Genomic DNA, 21598 nt, shown 5'->3' with positions numbered 1-21598 from the left:
GCACAAAGAGATGCATGTAAAAGACCATTTTTTAGAAATGAAATATCTCTTGCCTCAAAAAGAAAAAAAAAAAAAAGAATTCTGTCATTCCACATTCTCACACACTAGGCCCTACTTTCCAAAAGGCTTTCACATGTGATGACACTAAAGGGTGATGATATGACAAAGAGTGCTTTAACAACATTTGACAAGCTGGTTCTGTATGGCAGTAATGCTAAATAAACTCCATTGTCATATATGGTTCCCTGGCCTAGGAAATTTAAACTGGCTCTTCATGTCTGCATTGTATTTAAAATCACTCTAAGTAATACTGAATATGGGCCTCATTAGTTTAAAAAATGGCCATCAAGTACATAAATATATAGAAATTCCTTGTTAAGTGGCAAAACCTTCATTTTTTTTTCTTTTAAATATTTAAAACCATACTCAACTTATAAAATACCATTAATTTTAAGCAGTGGTTTTAAAGTTGTTTCATTAGAGCAAATGACAAACTGCATACCTCACATACATTTTCCAAGGATTGTGTCATCTAAGAAGTAGGATGAGGCCACAGACAATCATTCTCCCTCACTGCCCAGAAAGCTCAGCATGAACTTACTCCAAGACTTCAAAACAGCCTTAGCATATTCTTAATTTCCTTTTCATACCTAAAACTGGGCTAATCATTTCCATCTGTACCTCAAAGAATCATTTATAAGAAATAGCCTTATCATTTAACAAAGATTATTGATCACATGCTGTACACAAGTCTTGCTGAAGTTTTTTTCAGTAAATAAGACCATCATAATCTATGCCCTCTTGGAATGTGCAATATGGTTTCACAAAAGAGAAGGTCAAAGTTCTAGGACAGCATTTAACTATAGTTGCTTGAAGGGAAGGGGATGGTCAGTAAAAGTAGTTCTGAAGAAATAATGCAGTAACTGAGCTTGGGAGAATAAGCAGAGATTGACTGGAAGGGGGGTAGAGGTATAGGAGAGAGGAATAGATGGTAGGTGGATTCCTCTTAAGATGATGTGGGATGTCCATAAGGACAGAACAGCTGAAATTAACCTTAAAATGCTCAGTTGGCTGGTGTAAGGCACTGCAGAGGGAAAAGAACAGATTGTAAACCCAGCCATGTGGGGCCTTGAAGACCAGGTGAAAGATATGGGCCAACCTAAAATCAGTGGGAAGCCACTCAGTCATGCATTGTTCAGTACAGATTAATAAGACAAAATAAACAGTTTCTATCAGTGGAATTTGCTTTCTGAAAATGGCTGGAAAAACAGTAAAACAACTAACAACACACACATGTTCAGTTCAGTGTTGTTCAAAGTTTAAGAGCAGGGCAGGAAAGGGGCCAATGGACTGAAAAATGGGAACAATATGAAGCCCAGGTATAACTTAGGGACATGTCAGGTGGGCCTCATTCAAAGGTGACGTCTTAGTAAAGGTTGGAAAAGAGGAGAACATGCTGGGTTCAAAACAGCAATGGCCTTGAATGGGTGGAAGGAAGGCCAGAGGAGGAGCAATGAGAGAGAAAGCCAGAGAATTAAGAGGCACTCAGACAGATATATTCCCATAGAGAAATTATTTTTACTTTAAGCAATGGGACCTTTTCCAGGAGAAGGTAACATGTTTCACATGTCACATAGAATTGAGGAGTTCTACTCTGGCTGCTAATTTGATATCAGACTAGAAGGAGGTCCAATAGAAAGTAACTAATAATCCAGGCCTGAGAGAGTGGTGAGAGCAATACTAAAGGGTGGGAAGTGAGGAAACTTTCAATCTTTTCCCCAGTACTACTGATATCTTCTTAATGGATTCAGAGAATAAAGAAATAGAGAAGCTGATTTAATGAAGAAGTTTGGTCTTGTCAGTTGAAGAGAGAATGCTGTTTGCTAGCAACAAAGGCAGGGGGAAAAATCACAAGCAGCCTTGCCAGGAACTGGGTTTTACATACACTACCCTTAGGTGGTCCAGGAAAAAAGACTAGTAAATACCTGATGTGGAAGACTGAAGTGAGACAGAAATGGCATTAAAAATCCATGATCCTGAAGCTGATAACCAGGGAGAACATGTAGCCACAGGGCTACATAAAGACCAGAGTCACTGTAGCATTCAGATGGCAACCGAAGAGGAAGAGCAAAAAGAAACTAACAACAACCTAGTGTACAGTAGGATGAAGAATCCCAGGAGGTAAGTGAAAGAAGTGTATCGAGGGGGTGCTGGCTGTCTCAGATGCTCCCAAGGGTGAAGAGGAGAGCTGAGAACCCCCACTGGTTCAGGAATACAGAAGACCACTCACTCTGATAAGAGCACTTTAAAAAAATGGTGAGATCAAAGACACTTAAGGGCTTTAAACAGAGCAAGACATAATTTAAAAAGAACAGCAAAGTAGCAGTGAGGAGAGCTGGGGGAACCACAAGAAGCCATCTTCATCTTTTAGAACAGCTGAACTCAGGCTTCAGGGATACAGATGGCCGGACACACACTATTTGATTCAGATAATTCAGCAGGGAAACCAACGACTTTGAATGTGACTCTTGAATAGAAAGTCCCTACTGGATACTTATGTATGACAGTGATGCTTCTCACACTGGCAACTCCATACAACACCAACCAAGCTGAAGGGTGGCAGAGATTTATTGTACTGGTGAATGACACACTAAAGTGTCATTACCAAGGGCAGATGGTTACAATTAGAAATTAGAAACAGAATTGTCAAAGTTCCTTATTGTAACAAATTTAACAAACTTATCTGAACATCAACTGTATGTCATCACTGAGTTAGGGGTTACAAAGCTGACTAACACCCTGGAGAAGTATACAACATGATACTCAAGTGTCACATGCTCCATCATTTGATGGGTATTATTTACCGAGCAGGCTCAAAGGCCTGGGTTCAATTCCTAGCTACATAAATAAAACATATTAAAAAGAACATGTATCGAGTACCTTCCATGCACCAGACTGTAGAAAGACCTGCTGTTGGAAAATGATTTCTAGTTTTAATTTCCTTTGTAAAGCCTAGGCTTTATGTGCCATTTCAAGCACCATGTGACACATATCCAACACGGAACTACGATGGAGCTATTTTTCAGCTGGAACTTCCAGCTCATTCCTGCTTGATCCGGAAAGCCCCATTCCTCTCTCTCCACCCCACCCCCCACCCCCGAGAATCTCCAACAAAGAAGAGGCATCAAAAGGCCCAGTTCCACATTCTTAGTAGCTGTGACAGCTCCTCCTCTAAATTTGCCAGTAGCCCAAGACCCCATCTAAAGCAGTCAGTTTTTGACCATATTTGGGCACAAACTCAGCTTGTGGGGGACACATCATCACCCCTCACCTACAGGGTATATATGCTCCCTGCTTTACTTTGGCCACGTGACTTCTCTGGCCCCAATCTCTGGGGTTGGGGGGGCTCAACTGGGAGTTGATTTGCTCAAATATACCTGTTCTTTTGCTTTATCAATTGGGTTTGATCTGGCTTACTGCATTGGCAGAGAAACTTATTATCATGTTTCAGAAAACTTTTTAGTTATGAGGAAGTTCACTTATGGCAGCAAATTAATTAAATTTTTTAATAATAATTATTCCCTTTCAAGGTTGATTTCTTATATTAGGTTATAAAGAAACAACAACAGAAAACACAGGGCACAGAGGATGCCTCAGCAGGTGAGTGCATTTGCTTGCCAAGCTGACATAAGTTCATTCCCAGAATCCACATGATGAGACAGAACTGACTCCCACAAGTTGTCTTCTGACCCTCATGTAAACCATGGTGCATGAAGACACTCACACAATAATAAATAAATGTAACAACAAATTAAAAACACAACTGATTTATTTACTTAGGACTCATCAAATACAATTTAATTCAGAAAGATTACTATTTAGGAGCAGTCAAACATACATAATTTCATTATGAAACTTTCTTCATAAGCATCTAATATAGTCAGAAACACAAATGAACTATGTAATGTCAAGTTTGCATAAAGTATATATTAACTCTTAAAATAGAAATATGTAATGATAATTGAACTTAATTTAAGTGTTAATTGAAAGCCACTTTTCAATTCAAGGCATGCTTTTTAATTTCAGTTTAACCATACCAACCTCACACAGAAGGTCATTTTATACAAGTAAAAATAACAACCAACTTTGTTATCAAAACATCCAAAAAGCTCACGTGAAGGCATTAGTGACAGGGAGACCACACAAACTATTTCATTTGTTATACTGTTGCACATGCTATGGGAAAGCCAGATTAATTTTTAACTGTAGGGCATTGTGTAAGAAACATATTAGAAGATTCTTCTGTTTCTTTAATTAAAAGTCATCATTGTCACATTTAAAGAGGTAATTATAACACATTAAACCCAGTTTCTGAGGAAAGGAAGAAAAAACCCAAAAACCTGAATAAGAGTAGAAAGGGGGATCAGGAGTCTGTATTTAGTCACTTTGGTAAAGGAGGAATCTTTCTCAGAGCCAAAATGAGAAGGCTGCTAGGACTGACGGATTTCATCAATACCATGACCATGGGCACAGATGCCGAGGGCACTAGAAGGCAGGCGTTTAGATTGTCTGTACAAGCCAAAAAATAAGGGCAAAAAAGACTAACCAGCTTCTAATAGTCAAGTTCCTGGAACATAACTGTTTCATAAAGTCAATATCCCAAAATAGATGAACACATCTCTCATATAAAAAACTACAATTTCAGATATGCTTCCCTGACTTATTTTAGTACACTTTACTTACAAATACAAATATATATGAAAATAAAAAACAACAACAAAATATTCTGCTATCAATCATATACCCAATTAGGAACTATGAGGAAGCCATATTTCCTTGTGGCAGCAAATTAATTTAAAACTTTTAACAATAATTATCTATTCTCTTTCAAGGTTGATTTCTTAGTTTATAAAGAAACAGTGGCAAAACAGTTTAAATTAAATCATCTTCCATCCCTAATTTGCATGGCTTGATTTACATCTTAGAAATTTAAAATGTCACATAGTGCTTAAAATGGTACATAAAGCCTAGGATCTATACAGTTTACAAAGGAAATTAAAATTAGAAATCAGGTACCAACAACAGGTCTTTCCACAGTGCCTGGTACATAGAAGGTACTTAATACACATTTTTTTAAAATATGTTTTATTTATGTTGCTAGGAATTGAACCGAGGCCTGTGAGCCTGCTAGGTAATGCTCGATCACTCGGCTTTATCTGCAACCCTCTAATAAATATTCTTAATGAATGAAGACAAAGTAAATGACAAACACAAAAAAGAACTGCCTATTTATTTCTACAAAATATCAGAACTCTATGTTTAACCAGTAAGACATAGTTAGTGGAAAAGTTTGATTATATTTATACATTACTCAAATTAATCACTTTATTGAAAGCTTAATCTGATGATAGAGCCTTAAAGTCCAACCTCACGTTGTTCTGTCTGCTTTGAAATGCTGCTGCTAATTTTCATACTGGAATTAAGCCTGCAGCTGTCTGCGAAATAACATATCTACACTTCTTAGATATTAATGTTCCCTAGAGGTTTATCACTTATTGTTACTAATAATATCTTGTGCAATTTTTTTATTATTTTTGTTCTTTTAAAAAATGTTCTTCTAAGCCGGGCGGTGGTGGCGCACGCCTTTAATCCCAGCACTCGGGAGGCAGAGGCAGGCCGATCTCTGCGAGTTCGAGGCCAGCCTGGGCTACCAAGTGAGTTCCAGGAAAGGCGCAAAGCTACGCAGAGAAACCCTGTCTCGAAAAAACCAAAAAAAAAAAAAAAATGTTCTTCTAACTTATAAATTCTTGAATTCCTGTTGAAACTTTGCCTTAACCACCTGATTTTCTAATAAAAACCCAATGTTTCTTTGCTCATCTGTAAAGAAACACTGTGAAAAATCCCTCATATAAAATTAGTGCTCAACAAATACTACTATAATAAGTGGCTACTAAAATAATCTTCCAGGACTTAAAATAGTTCTAAACTTAAAGAAGATAGTGAGGGAGGCTATTTTCCTAAAGTACATGGCATACAGTTGATTTCTATATAAAATACCAGATGACTTCACACTGGGAGATCTCACCCCAGCCCTACTCATTTGCCTGCTTCTAAGACACAAAACATAATTTTTTCAAACACTGAAAAGAAGTCTTACTCACGTATTTGCTTATTCTCCTTTGGTAACTGAATTCTGTTGGTTTGGCTGCTGCCTTCCAGGATAAATACAAAACTTTTAACTTCTTTATCAAACTCCTATGGGACAAAATAAAAACAGCAGTAATTGAAGCATATCTTATTTGGCTTCTTCCATAAAAATTGGAACTGCAAATTTCCAGAAAAACAAGTCTTTTAGTCTTTTTTTTTTTTTTAACAAAAGACTTAAAAATAAGACTCAAATTCTGATGCTTTTTCTTGAGACTTGTTGGGAATGGAACACAAAACCACACTAGCCACACAGCTAATTTCTTATTATATGAAAATATCTTTCCTCCAAATGAAAAAAAGTTTTCTAACTTCAGGGATTCCAAAGTAACTCACTGGTTCTGGGTATAGTAGCTTCTTGCTGCCTGTATGCAATCCCATCTAGGTGCACAGCTCATCACCACTCCCTGCATAGCAGAAGAAAGTATCTAACTCCTGCTGAATTCATACTAGAAGTTTTTTGCTTTCAGGCCATAGCTCAAATGGAATTAATTATGTATTATTTCATATCTTCTGTGACTCTGAAAATTCCATATATATTTAAAATCAATATGAATTAAATGAAACAATTATGGTTATCTAGAAAGTTAAGTTAAGGGGCTGGAGTTAAGCAGTTAAGAGCACTTGTTGCTCTTCTAGAAGATTCAAGTTTAGTTCCTAGAACCTACGCTGGACAGCTCACAACCATCTATGTCTCCACCCCAGAGCATCAGATGTTGTCCTCTTGCCTCCATGAGCACCCTCATGGGTGGCATATACTCACACAGACACAAACATAAACATAAAAATAAATCTTTTTTTTTTTCCTTTTTTTTTTGGTTTTTCGAGACAGGGTTTCTCTGTGTAGCTTTGTGCCTTTCCTGGAACTCACTTGGTAGCCCAGGCTGGCCTTGAACTCACAAAGATCCGCCTGCCTCTGCCTCCCGTTTAATAAATAAAAATTAATTTTTTCTTTTTCTGTAATAAGTCCATGTAATGTCCATTGTAATCACATCCCCTATGTATTTGCGATGAACATACATGTACCAAGTATATTATTTATTTTATTTAAGCACATGTTGGGCCTGCCCAAACCTGCAGCAAGTCACAAAGCACTTAGATATGCTGGTCTCTACCCAGCTCTTCAAACTTAATCTCCTCCTCTGAACAACAACAGCTTTCCCATTTTTTTGAAAGTTCCAAACTTTCTTCTGATACAGGGATTTTGTTCATACTACTCCCTTTGTGGAATGCTCTTCCGTGCAGCAACCTCTCTTTATGCCTGGCTGACTCTTAGCACTTATGTTAGTTACTTTGGGAAGCTGTGAGGAGTCAACATAAAGAACTGAAAGCACAATAATATTTATTTTAAGGTCAGGGTTTCAAATATTTCAATCCACAGTTCCTTGGCCCCATGAACCTGGGCAAAATATCCCAGTGGTGGCAGCATTGGTGGAAGAGCTTCTTCATGGGAGATAGGAAGGAGTGTAAGGAATGGAACCTGGGGCCAAGCACAACCTTTAGATGCCCAGGACCCATGATTCACTTCCTACAACTTGGCCCCACCTCCTGAAGTTTCTACAACCTCTCAAGATAGCACCACCAGTTTGGGAGCAAGTATTCAAACATCTGAGTCTGTGGGGGCACATTTTATATTCAAACTATAACAGAACTCAATGCCACTTACTCAGGGAAGCCTCTCTGGCACATATTCTCTGAGTACCATTTCTCTGTCATTCATACTGTACAGTTTTGATCCTTGTCTTTTCCATGACTTAATGTTCTTACCTATCAGAGGGGCATGTAGCTATCTATCTCACAAAGCTATTCATATTATATAACATTATGTAATATGCCTAATGTTATGCTTAACAAACATTAGGCACTCAATAGTAGTTGTAAGTTTCATCTATAGGTGTTCTTATTCTCCTGAAGGCATTCAGCTCTTGCTTCTACAAGAGAGAAAAAGGTATCGATGGAGATGGAGACAGGTTTTCAGGTATGGTGGCAGCAAGTGGAACTGGCTTCCGCCTAATGGCTCCTGTTTTCCCTGGGAAGTGGGGGTGTCTGCTTCTGATGAGTGAGAAAGGCATGCCTTGGGTGTGGGGCTGAGAGTAGGCAGTTCAGTGGTTGGAAACCAAAAATGACATGAAAGGATCATTTTGGATACTGACAAGAATATAACAGGACAATTTTCTGGACTGTTGAGGTTGGATTTATAGTGTTATCAACCTGAAAACTGTAGGTATTTTCTCCAAAAGTACTGAGAGCCCAGGGACAGGCAAAGGAAAGACCAGGGATCCCACACAGGCTGACTAGGCAAGCGTCATGTTAGGCTAAAGAGCCAAGGCATTCGAGGTCCTTACTGGAAAGCGGGTGAAATGACACTTCAGTTTCTGCACTGGAGAGAGAGATGAGAATTCAGAGAAAGTAAATAAAACTAAACACAAGGGGGAACAGAAAAGGATGTGGCCTGAAGAACAATCCGACTCAAGAACACACACAGTGGGAGGACTGAGCAAGTGGCCTTACGAATCCAAGACTGAGGTCAGTGAAAGACGTCTCTGTCTCTCACTTGTAATTTCAGAGGTCCTGCTGTTGGTCGTGAAAATAAGGCTGCAGCAGAATGAGAAGATGTCATTAAAGATGATGAAATCAAGAAACCCAGAGGCCTAGTCCTTAGAGAGATGCTCTTCACTGACATCAAATCACCTAAAATGATAAAGCAGGGCTCAGAGTACACTCAGCAGTTATACACCATGTGGCAGTCTTAACCAGCTAAGGAGTGGTGTCTCGGGGGCGGGGGGGGGGGGGGGGCGCGGGGGGGAGTTGGGGGTGGACTGCAGACAACAACACAAAGCCTTTGCGGGTGAAAGAAAAGAAAATCAGTTCTGAAGTCTGATCGAGCCCCCTTTTCTATGACCTTCCCTCACAGTCCTTCCCAGGGTTTGACACTTAACTTCAAACACTTACTTTCCAAATCACAGATGGACTGCCAAAGATCTTCCATTTTGCTCCAGGATTTTTCCCCTGAGCACTAAAGATTTCAACAAATGCACCTCCCTAGAAAATAAAACCAAGAAATTCAGAGTGAAATACAATGCTATGGTAGAAATCTACCAGAGTTTAAAACCAGTGTTGCAACCATCTGTCAGTTAAACTGATTTGGGAAAAAATTATCCTTGTTATTATGCCTATTATATAGTTTGGCTGCATGTAAGCCACAACCATTTGATTTGGGTCACCCTAGGCTACTAAGCAACTCACTTTTAAAGTATCATAAACATCAATTGTGCCACAGAAATATTACAGATGGGGCTCATTGACTTGACATGTACAGATCAGGTCTGTAAAGCTTTCCAAAAAGACCAGACTAAAGAGCTTAAACTCAATTTGTAAACTAAACCAATAAATCTTATCATTATGTGTGAAAATAAAGTTAGTAGTCATACTGACTGGGACTCCAGTACTTTCTTTTTAATTTTCTGAATATGGAGTTACTTAATGTCTTGTTTTTTAACATCTATCAAATGAATTGTTGGATCATACAGGCTAGCAAACATAAATCATCAAGGACAATACTTGGCATGCAGCAAGGGATTAATAGTGCCATTGAAGATTATTCAATAAAGGAGACAAGTAGCTTAGACTCATTCATAAAAAGACCCCAGAAGCATTGGGGTATATGTGGAAGGGGGTTCTTACTGGACATCTGTACAATATCTTTTAAACAAATAAATTTGGAGACATATAGGAAGAACAAAAAGGATATTTTCAATAGATTGCTTATTACCTACTATATAAACTCAAGACTACAGAGTCACACTAATGTGAATGTTAAAGCTATTACTAAGTGCCCATATACTCTGCTAATAAAAATGAGGGAAATAAATGATTATCTCCAAGGAAGAATTTATTACAAAATTTGAGAAGCTGAGATGAAAACTAAATATGATTTGAATTACAAGCAGCACATGAGAAAACTTGTTTGATTTTTATAAAAACCTGTTTAGTTTTTATAAAAAAAAAATTACCAGCATTTTTCCTGAAGCATATATTTTGCAGAAAATTTCTTTTTTCTTATTATGTGCAATATCGTATATGCTACTGCTTCTAAGGGCAGGTCATTTTGCTATGAATTTTAAGTTTGAGGCAGCTGGGTTTTAAAAAGAAATCCCCAGAACCTTAATGAAACAGCAAATCTTTTCTCTCCACCTCTTTTCCTGTGTTTTCCAAGATGCCCACATTGGGCATGTGTTATTTCATAACATCATACTTTATCTACACTCACTGAAATTAACCTAAATTTATTCTAAACCCATAGAATGAATTTCTAAAACAGGACAAAAGAGAAGCACACAGTGCTTTAAGGACAAGTAGTGTTTGACCAATAGGATGAAGCCACAGAGAGGTGGACCCTGGGGGTGAGGGTGGGGGTACTAAGCACCCTGACAATATTCCTAATAGCAAGATAAAGATGTCATATAGACTGGCAATTTCAAGATGACGCCTGGAGAGCCGGGGCAGAAAGCCATTCAGTGAGCTGAGGAAAGGATGCCATCCATGGAGCAAGGTGTCTGAGAACACTGAGAAAACTGTGTGTTCCAAATGTAATCCTTGGATCAGACTTGCTTGGGAATTGCTTTAAAACGTAGAAGAGCTAAGCCCAGCTACATTTTTTTATTCACCAGATCTAGGAGGAGGGTCAGGAAGTGTGGGATTTTTTGTTTGTTTGTTTTTTGGTTTTGTTGTTGTTGTTGTTGTTAGTATTCCCCAATTGATCCTCATATACCCGAATGCTGGAAGAGTCATAGGAAAAAGAAAACAGCACACACCCCAAGTGCTGATTTTAATCCTGGGTTTAAAAGAATCCATTCATTAACTCCTCTAAATAGCTTCTAAGGTACCAGAGGAGATCAACAGTGAAAGCCCCAGGTGCTTGTTAAAACTCAGGATTTCTGGGTCCTGTGCTCAAATTCCAATTCCGGGTGTCTGGAGTGGCGGGTGGGGGGGGGGGGTCATGACCTGCTCTGTAATCAGATCCACCGATTCTGCACTAAAAAGCACTGGGCGGGAGCAAGAACAGCTTACGATCAAGACGACTTAGTCACTTATTATTTTTCACCCCGGGAGTGGAGGCTTCACGACCCCGAAGGCGAGCCAGCTCACCCCGGCGAGGAAGTCCTTTTGGGTTACCTGGTACTCATTTTTGAACATTCCCGCAGAGGGCCCGGGGTTGGGGCACAGTCTGCCGGCGGAGGTGGGCGGGAAGGGCCGGCCCGGGCTCTCCTCGGTGCCTCGCGCCTGCCGTCAGCGGCGCCTCCGGCCGCCGACCCGCGCCATCAAGGGCCCGCTCGCTCGGGGCGCCGCGGCAGGGGACGGCGCAGAGTGCGGGCTCGCAGCGGAGTGACTGTGCGTAACCTACGTGACCGCCCCGCCGCCGCCCCGGCACACAACCGCCCGCGCCCGCGGGAGGGAGACGCGCAGCCGCTACACCCATTGGCTCCCCAGGCGCCTGCGCACTGAGCCCTTCGGGTGCTTTACCTCCAGCTGGGCTGAGGCGTTGCCCAGGCAACCAAGGGGCTTCTCCACCTGAGGCAGTTTGTAACCATCAGTCAAAACCACAAAAGGTTACCCCAGGCTGTAACTCAGGTCTTATAGCTTCACACTGGGTCTACGTGTTGTAAACTGGTGACTGTTTGGTCACGTGGTCTCTGGTTCATACACTCCCATACTTGGGTATTTGAGAAATAACAAAAGATTAGTTTGGGAAGGCTCCAGGAAATGCGGATGTTTATGCAAGGTCATTGAACCCTTTCAAAGGCTAAGGCTTCTTTACTCAAATGTACACTGAGGTAAGTGCTGTCTTAAGTGCTCCAGATATCGTGCTGAGAGGCTAGCCATGGAAAAGGTCTTGCCTGCACCCCGGTGAGGAAGGCAGTAATTAAATGAATGGAAAAACCATCAGAACTTGGGCTGAATGCCATGAACACAGCCCTGGAAGAGTAGTTTGCTGTTGGTATCATAATAAGTTATCACAAAAGTGGCTTGAAAATGAAATTTATTCTCTTGTAGTTCAGAAAGTTGGAAGTACAAATTTGGATTGTCATCAGGGTAAACTCTGTGTGGAGGCTTGAGGAGAATCCTTTTGAGAATTGTCATTTCTTAGCTTCAGCTTGACAGTCCTATCTACATAGTCACAGTGCCTGCCCTGTCCTCAGTGTGTCGTTTTTGTAGTCTCTAATGAGAAGACAGGTTATGACAGACAAAGCCTACATTAGTCACTGTTTTCGTTACTGTGACAAAATATTCAACTCAAGGAAGGAAAAAAAATTTTTTTTGGCTCTCAGTTTGAGAGGATATAGTCCAATATGGCAAGGCAGGCATGGTGGCAGAAACATGAGGTGGTGGATCACACTGCATCGACAATCAGAAGGCAGAGAGATAAATACTGATTCACATCACTTTCTCCATTTTATTCAGTCTAGGATCCCAGCCCCTGGGATGGTGCCACATGTGTTCAGGGGGCATCTTTCTTAATCAGACTTCTCTGGACACACCCTCAGAGCCAGGCCTGTCTCCCAGACGACGCTAAATCCAGCCACAGAGCCCATTTTTGTAATTCAGACCATCTTCAGTCAGCATTGACAACAGCTCTTTGACTGACCCTTATCTGTAGAGTCTATATGTTAAGCATTGCAAATAGCTACGTTGGGGGATAAATTTTATGGAATAGTTGATAACTATCATTTCTCTATATCCACATTTTATCTAAATACTTCTAGTTGACTCTCCTTTCCTTCATTGCAGTCTCTGCTAACTGACTGACCCATCATTTTTCTCTTCCCTAAGTATGGCAACACTCTGCTGACAACCCTCTCTGGTGCTGTCAGAGTGTCTTTATAAAATGCAAACTCTAGGGTTGGGAAGAAGGTTCATCAGTCAAGTATCTGCTGTGCAAGCAATAAAACCTGAGTTCAATTCCCAGTGCCCATGCAGGGGATAGAGACAGGCTGATCTCTTAAACTCACTGGCCAGCCAGTCTTGTGGAATTAGCGAGCTCCCGGTTTGGTGACAGACGCTGTCAAAAAATAAAATGGAGAGTGATGGAGAAAGATACTGGATGTCAACCTTTGGCTCCCACAGACTTCCACATGCACATGTGCTCGTACCACATCAACTCATACCACATATGACAAACACATATGTATACACAAAGTAAAGAAAGAAGTGAATCCAATCATAGCGGTTTTCTGCTTCTCACCTTTTAATGACTATAGATCCTGTGTTGGCTCTGTAAAATCTAGCCCTCCCTTTCCTCTCCAGTTCCAACCTACCTATGTACCCACCTGCTGCATTTCATTTCACTTATTACCTGCTTTCATTTCAATCACATCAAGTATATATTATTGTTCATGTCCATGCTTGACATGTTCCCTTTAACTGCAAGCCTTTATGGATAAAAACTTACTTACTTAAGGGCAAATTAATAACCTCAGTTAAAAATCAAATTAATTAACTGCTTATTTACTTGTCTGTGTTTGCCTGTGCATGTGCACACATGCACATGCATGGATGTCATAGGACAATCTGAACGAGATATTTCTCTCCTTCAACCACATGGAACTCAGGGATGGACCTCGGGTCACAAGCACCTATACCCATGAGCTATTTCTTGGAATAATAACCTCAATTTTTATGAAAAAATTGTTACAGAGCCAAACATGATAATCACAGTATTTCAATGAGTAATATTATTCAAGTCGTTTTGTTTTTCATTCCTTATTTCTTCAGTTTAATGCGATAACAGTATAATATCATTTATTACAGGGCCAAACATCATCTCCTAACCCTCTGAGCTCCTAGCAATTTCAAATTCTAATACTTGTATTTTCATTTGCAAGTTTGGTAAAGGCCTATGCAGGCAATGGGCAAATCTGAAATCAGATCAGCTTGACATGTGATGAGAGATACCCTTAGCACACACAGCAGTGGCTGGCTATAAAGCAAAATAGCCATGTATAGTTCTTTAACAAGATGAGCTTAAACATGGAGATGGGACAAGATCCAATTTTATAATAGCAATTGCTCTTATTTAATTTGGATGAATTCTAACTATGTACAAAATCTTGGATTTAACTATGCCTTCAAGAACATCTACCAGAATTGTGAGTGAGAAAAAAAAGCCAACCTCCCCAAATAACTTGGCTTAAAACAAGCTATTTATGTGTGTTATAAAAGACAGTGAAACTGTTTCTTTAATTGCAATAATTTTTTACGAAGTCAGTACATTTTGTAATTGCATTAAATTGCTTAACTTAATTTGACAACATTAAGAATTAGTCATTTTACAAGCTTTAAAATGTTCATTTTTGTTCTATGAAGAAAGTAATTTTGTGATATATTAATATTATTAAAGGATATGGGATGCTTTTTAAAACAGAATAGACTAGAAACAGCTTTTAAAGGTGGCAGAGTCTTTGTTTGCCTAAGTAGGTATTTAAGTTAAATGTCTATGATTATCAATTTGATAAATAATAGAACTCTTTTGAACTAAGACAATGCTGCATTTGCCACAGTCTAGTTATGGTTTATATTTTGGCTGTGGTTCATAATTTATTAGTCATGAGGAGAATAAAAACATTGGTTTGACTTTCAGAATTTGTTATGTTTTACAATAACTTTGAAATGTTCAATACTTGAAGAGTTAAAATTTTCCACATTGTGACTGTCTTTATGAATTATAATCATGTTGATCTGGTAAAATAATTTTTGAACTGTGTCTATTTTGTAGTCTTAAATTATTATTGAGAAAAATTAGTGACACCCAAGGCATCTGTTTGACTATTGAGCTGATAGTATCAATGTGTACTTTGACAAGAAGGTTTAACATCATGTGTTTTTTTGATGCTTGTACTGTTTTTAGTACAAATGGTTCTGATCATGGAGATTTATGGAGACTGTTTCCTGACTTAAGATGACCAAGGACTCCAAAAGTTGTGCAGAAACTTGAAACTCCAAAATCTAGCTGCTGCCTGAAGGCTCTTAGGGTAACAGCATCATTTTAGGTATTGAATGTTTAAAAAATTATACTTTCTTAAAGTAGTTTATGAAATATCAAACATTTAGGTTTAGAAATGTGAACGTAATTGCAAAATGCATTTTAGAAAACATTAAGTTAATTGAATGGATATGGGCATTGAAAAACTCTGAGGTCATTTATAAGGAAGAAGAATTAATACTGAGCAGCTAAAAGCAGATGTTTGTCCACTATAACAACACATTTTTAAAAATATCACATTTAGGCAGAAAAAAATGAGAAAGAATGAGGGGAACATTCAAGAGTTGAGAGCACCCTTAGACACCAACAATGGAACATCTCTTTCTGGACTACATTATATCCCTGGTAAGGTCAGAAGGAGGTGGGCCATATGGGTGACTGTCTTCTACCCTGGCACTGGTGCAAAATCTCACAAGACTAGACAAGCCTGGGTTCTTGAGGGGCTGCACCTGCCATTCCCCTCATGCCACAATACCAGTTCCCTATAGTGCCAGTCATGATAATGGGTAGTTTGCCTCCTGAGGCACCTACACATGAGCCAATGTAGTGGGATATTTATGGGTCCCCCAAATAGGAGGTTTTAGGAGTTTCTAACCCTCAAGTAATACAAAATCAGACAACATGTCCTCAACATTGCTCCTGGCTACAGCAGACTAGGAGGCTGCTGAGAGATAATGTGATTCATTTTCCAAAGCCAGGCTACATGCAGATTTTAATTTACTTGTCTAATTAAAATAACACTGCCAATAACTATGGTGGTGTTCTTTATTAATGGATGAAATGGGTGAAAGAATGAAACATTTTATTTCTCCTTCACCTTTACAAAGGGGAGTTTATCCCTTCCTACTATATGGAAGTTGATTCTGAATTGAAACATCCTCTCCAGAAGGGAGGGGGCTGATGATATGAGCCTCCAGAGGTAAACAGAAGGTCACAGGTCTGAGAAAATAGAAACTTGGGAGAGGCTCAACTTGCCCATCCCCAGTAGTAAAGGAGTAAACAACTGCTGGGGGAGGAGACTCTAAACAGCCTAGCCACAGAGAGGAGAGGTCTTATACTGTTGAACAACCTGCAAACTGCAGTTTTTGTGAGTCATGGCCGTGTTGATGTAGGCTCTTCAGTGATGCGGCTGGTTTTAAAAACTGTATCTTCAGAGATTTTAGAATATGTTCTAGTCATGTTTACACTTCATGGCATAACTTGTAACTCTTCCAAGATGAAATTGTGTATTAATTTACCAAACTGAGCAAAAGACTTTAAGCCTTTGAGTATTTTATTACTATGACCTTGTTCCCAGTATAATACTTACCAGAAATAAGTTCCTTCAATGTGTGAAGCATAGAGCCCAGAGCACCTTATCCACACAGTAGTTTGTAATGGATTATAATGTTTAGTGGTTTATGGGATCTCTCTGGTCAGCAACTCTGGAAGAAGTAAACCACCCCTGGACTGGGATTTTTATTTGTAAAAGTTTCTTGTGTTTTAGTGACCAAAATAAATCACATGGCAAAATCTGATGTCATTGAGAAGGGATGTATATTTGTCCCTCCTGGAAAAAGACTAAATAAATTTAAAAATAATATAATCTGTCACTCTCTGTTATTTTGTCACTATTATTTACATTCTTTTCTTTTATATGTAAAATATTATCTACTCAGCAATTCAAGTGAAAACATGTATCCACATAAAATGTATACATGACTACTTAGTAATATTAATCATAAAAATTGAAAAGTGGAAATAAACAAATGTCTAATAAACATTTGAGGAATGATGTATAATCAACCATGAAAATAAATCAAGTACTGATACATAGTATAACAAGATGGACCTTGAAAACATTATAATAAGTGAGAATACCATCATGTTATATGATTTTATTTATATGGTATGCCTAGTCAAATCTCATAGAGTCAGAAATTAGATCAATGGCAGTGATGGCCTGGGACTAGAAGAAGATGGCAATCTAAAAGATGGTGATGATGGTTGCACAATTCTGTGAATTTACTAATAACTATTGTATGACGTATTGAAATGAACATTTTGTGGCACATAAAGTTTGTACCAAAACAAGCTAAAAACTGCAGCGATGTGAGCAAACTTAAAAGATTTACAATTATATTTCTAAGCAATGTATGAATTAGAAGATTCATTAGAAATCTGTTTAAAAGCATGAATATTTCTGGAATAAGATTAATAAAAGAGGGGGTTGGAGAGATGGTTCAGAGGTTAAGAGCACTGGCAGCTCTTCCAGAGGCCCTGAGCTCAATTCCCAGCAACCACATGGTGGCTCACAACTATCTATAATGAGATCTGGTGCTCTCTTCTGGCCTGTAGGCATACATGCAGACAGAACACTGCATAGGTAATAAATAAATAAATCTTTTTTAAAAACTAACAAAAGAAGCAAGGACTTTACACTGAAAATCTTCCATCTTTCCTGATAGCAATTATGTAGCATCTCAGTTTTAAATGGAAGAGTTTTTCAGAGATATTCCATGCTTTTGGATTGAGAGATTCAATATTATCAAGACAGAAACTCTCTAGTAATTGTTCTAGTAAAAGTAAATGCAGTCCTTTATAGGGATTTTTGTAAAGTTCTGGCTATATTTATGCATAGATTAAAAGTAAGTCCTACGATTATATGAAAATACAAAGCACCTAGAATAGACAAAATAACCTTTGGAAAAGAAACAATTGGAAGGCGTTTTGTTCTTAAATTCAAAACTTATAGTTATCAAGACAGAATGGTGTTGGCATGAAGACAGCTTAACAGAACAAAATGCAGAGAGGGGGAAATAAATTTTATGGTGAATTGGCATTTGACAAATATATCAAGCAAATTTATTAGAGAAATTATAGTCTCTTCAATAGATTGGAGCAATTGAATATCAAACCATTGAACTTCTGTCTTCACCTATAGGTGTACATGAAAATCAGTCTTATATGTAAACTAAAATGATAAATCAACAAGTGTTTTATCAAAGAAGAGTTGGAGATAATCAGGTATGTGTAGATGAATTTCTAAACAGTCTTATTAAATAAGAAACACAGAGCCAAATACAGCGGTAATAGCTGAAGAGATCAGAGAAATAGTGAATGGCCACGATTCACCTTAGCTTACCACCTTGCTGTAGCTTCTCAAGAGAGAACTTCTTCTTGTTTAACCTTTGCCTTTATTGCCTCCCTGAACTGCCTTCTCATTGGCTCTAAGCCCAGCCACATCACTTCATTGTTATTGCCTATCTGTACAGACCTCCAGGTCTCTATGGTTGGTACTGGGATTAAAGGCGGTGTGTCACCACACTTGGCTGTGTCCTTGAACACACAGAGACTCTGCTTACCATGTGATTGGATTAAGAGCATGTGCTACCACTGCCTGACTTCTGTTTATGGCTATGACCTCTGATCTCCAGGCAAACTTTATATATAAACATACAAATAAAATATCACATTTCAGCACAAATAAAATATCACCACAGGTGTGGTGGTTCATGTTGTGATCTCAGCACTTGGGAGGCTGAGCTGGGATTACTATAAGTTCAAGGCTGCCCTGGGCTACATAGTAAATTGTAGGCCAGCCTGGACTACAGAGTAGAACCTTGTCTCAAAATAAAGAGGAGAGGGAAAAAAGAAAAAGAAAGGAAAATGAAGCACAACACAATAACAAGAATGACTACTGAGCTTATGAAAAGATTCTCAATATCACTTGTCACTAGAAAAAATGTAAATCAACCAAAATTAAAAACCATTTCATGCCCACTGGAATAATTATAGTAAATTAGTTACAAATTTGGGAGAATATTGAAAAACATAAAATATTTGTATATTACTAGTGAGAATGTAAAAATCTTTAGTCATTTACATTAAAATTTTGGAAAAAAGTTAACTCAAAAGGTTAAGTATAAAACTATTAATGAAAGACATCTAATTTACCTGTGGGCATCTACTTAAGAGAAATACAAACAACTTTATACAAAGATAATTTGAAAATTTATAGTAACACTATTTAGAGCAACCCAAACTAAAATAGCCTAAATGTCCACCAGCAACTCAGTAGACATTTGTGATATATCTATAATGAAATATTACTCATCAACCAAAAAAATGAGCTGCTGATAATTTCTACATAATGACTAGACACTAACAACAGACCAAATAAAAGGCATGTCTATTAGATGATTGTGAACTCTTACTATGTGGTTTAATTTATTTGGTATGTCCTGGGCAGGGACATTTTATAGAGATAGGAAGCAGACAGAGTAAGGCTTGCCTGGGTTTGAAATAGAAATATAGATGAACTATAATGGGCACAAGGAATCTTTTGGGGGAACGGTATGTCTGAGTGGTGATTCATGGCTTATTACTACTGTTTAAACATGATAAATATCACTTAAATTGTATCATTTCAAAGAGTCATATGCCATAATATAAGGAGATGAAAAGTCATTATTAAAAAGGCTGCTGGGTTTTGTCATCTATGCAAAAGAATCACAACAATGAGATGACTGCATGATGAAAGATTTTCTCTTGACACTTTATTTTCATCCATGGTTGCCATGTTCTATGGTGGTCTAAAAGTCTGCATCTTGGGAACATAAATGTGGATATAAACTGATGCTATCTAAAAATTGAGAAAGAAAGGGCATAAAAATGCTTTAAAGACCTTTTGTTATTCTCTGGGAGTCTCACCAGCCTCTGTCACTCTCTGAATCTTTTTCAAGCCCCATTTTGTCAGCTACCTTATACATAGTTTCATATAGTTGTTTTTTTGCTCTAAATTTTGTATTCTAGGGTTGTTTTCCATGATCCAGACACTGTTTCAGTTTGGTTTTACAGTAAAGATTTGTGTGTTCTCCAAATTGAAATATTTGGATATGCAATAAGCTTATGGGAATAACTGTTTAAAATAACAAATCCAGGTTTTAATTCAGATAGTTCACATGTGTCTGAGAATGAACAGTACTCCTTATGAAGACCTTTGGGTGATATAAAGCTAAGGGCATAATGTTGCTTATTGGCATTTACTCATTCATGATCTTGACCTTCACTCAGAAAATATTTATTGAATATCTCTTCTTACTAAGAATATATTAGTGAATATCATATAAGTGGAAGAGTAAGGAAGTTACCAAGGTAATTTTCCAAGATGGAGGCAATATGAAAAAGAGTGGCCAGGGGAGCACTTATGCACAAGCTGATGAGAGAAGGCTGTGTGCAGTTGAAAGAAAGTTAATATCTGATAGGTGAGATACAACTATTCCTTTAAGAAACTGTAAGATATCATTTCAAGTCAAGAAAAATGTAAAACAAAATAACTTTAGGAGAGATTTTTACCTAGAGTGTTCCTGAGAATATAGCAGCCAGAATTGGAGTAGGATAATTTTAGACCATAGTGTATGGTTTTGAGGTGATGGTAAAAAGTATAGATTTTAATGTAATTGAAACAAAATATCAGGAAAATAATGTTTTACAGTAGAGGAAGATATAGAATAACCACACACACACACACACACACACACACAGAGAGAGAGAGAGAGAGAGAGAGAGAGAGAGAGAGAGAGAGAGAGAGAGAGAGAGAGAGAGTGAGTTTGGTTTTTGTTTAAGACAGACTCTTGCTGTGTAGTCAAGGCTTCCTTAGAGCTTGCAGTCCTCTTCAGTTTTTGTTTTGTTTTGTTTTGTTTTGTTTTGTTTTGTTTTGTTTTGTTTTGTTTTGTTTTGTTTGGGGTCAAGAGATTACAGGTATCTGCTACAATATTCATCATTATGAATTTTAGAGAGATGGTAAGCTTGTCTGCTAAATGGTAAACATTTAGAGAGGGGCAGGCAATGGAGTTCACACCAATGACCAATCTAAAGGCTTTGACTTATTTAGAAAGAGGAAGGACACTTAATCCATAGAGATAGTAGAGATGAGAAAAAGTGTGTAGACCATATTTAAAAAAATAGTGAATAGTACTTACTGGTCTCATGGCAAGGGTAAAATTAAATACAGAGGACTTTTAGATATTTAATCTCAAAATTGCTATCTATTGAGATGCAGAGAACAGGAACATGAAATGAGTTTGGGAAGAACAGAATCATAAGTTTCTCTGTTTGAGTAGATCTATTTACCAACCAAACTAGTCATTTTGGTAGAATATCAAGTAGGGAGTGCTATGTTTAAATCTGCTGCTTAGAGGAAAAGTAGAGGCTTACAGAGGACATTTATCTGCAATTTATCCCCTGGGCAGTAGGCAGAGAAACAGGTCCAGTTTAAAGTTATAGAGCTCAGTATTGTTAAAAAATGAGCAGAAGAAAAGCAAGTGAAGCCAGGTGAGTGAAACACATTGAATGGAGACTGATTAGTTAAAA

General features: G+C 38.2%; 1 protein-coding gene and 1 long non-coding RNA gene across 32 annotated transcripts in view; one reads left to right on the top strand and one right to left on the bottom strand.

Moving 5' to 3' along the window:
- Cfap20dc (CFAP20 domain containing) overlaps positions 1-11546 on the bottom strand; it is a 291110-nt gene extending 279564 nt beyond the window's left edge. For 16 of the 20 annotated variants that reach the window (XM_076544522.1, XM_076544523.1, XM_076544526.1 and 13 more), the window contains exons 1-3: positions 11380-11519; positions 9157-9246; positions 6162-6255 (exon numbers count right to left, since the gene is read on the bottom strand). In XM_076544522.1, coding sequence (XP_076400637.1) covers positions 6162-6255; positions 9157-9246; positions 11380-11400 — 205 coding nt within the window. In that variant the 5' untranslated portion in view covers positions 11401-11519. Of the gene's footprint in view, positions 1-6161; positions 6256-9156; positions 9247-11379 lie in introns of those variants that run through there. The other 4 variants (XM_076544540.1, XM_076544541.1, XM_076544536.1 and 1 more) reach the window with 4 other exon arrangements.
- Positions 11547-11556: 10 nt separating this feature from the next.
- LOC143267277 (uncharacterized) overlaps positions 11557-21598 on the top strand; it is a 177470-nt gene continuing 167428 nt past the window's right edge. For all 12 annotated transcript variants that reach the window (XR_013042251.1, XR_013042248.1, XR_013042247.1 and 9 more), the window contains exons 1-3: positions 11557-12038; positions 15110-15251; positions 18168-18250. This is a non-coding gene — a long non-coding RNA (uncharacterized LOC143267277). The remainder of the gene's footprint in view (positions 12039-15109; positions 15252-18167; positions 18251-21598) is intronic.

This window comes from Peromyscus maniculatus, chromosome 9, assembly GCF_049852395.1.
Source record: "Peromyscus maniculatus bairdii isolate BWxNUB_F1_BW_parent chromosome 9, HU_Pman_BW_mat_3.1, whole genome shotgun sequence".
NCBI lineage: Eukaryota > Metazoa > Chordata > Mammalia > Rodentia > Cricetidae > Peromyscus > Peromyscus maniculatus.
This window is presented reverse-complemented; position numbering and strand designations above follow the sequence as displayed.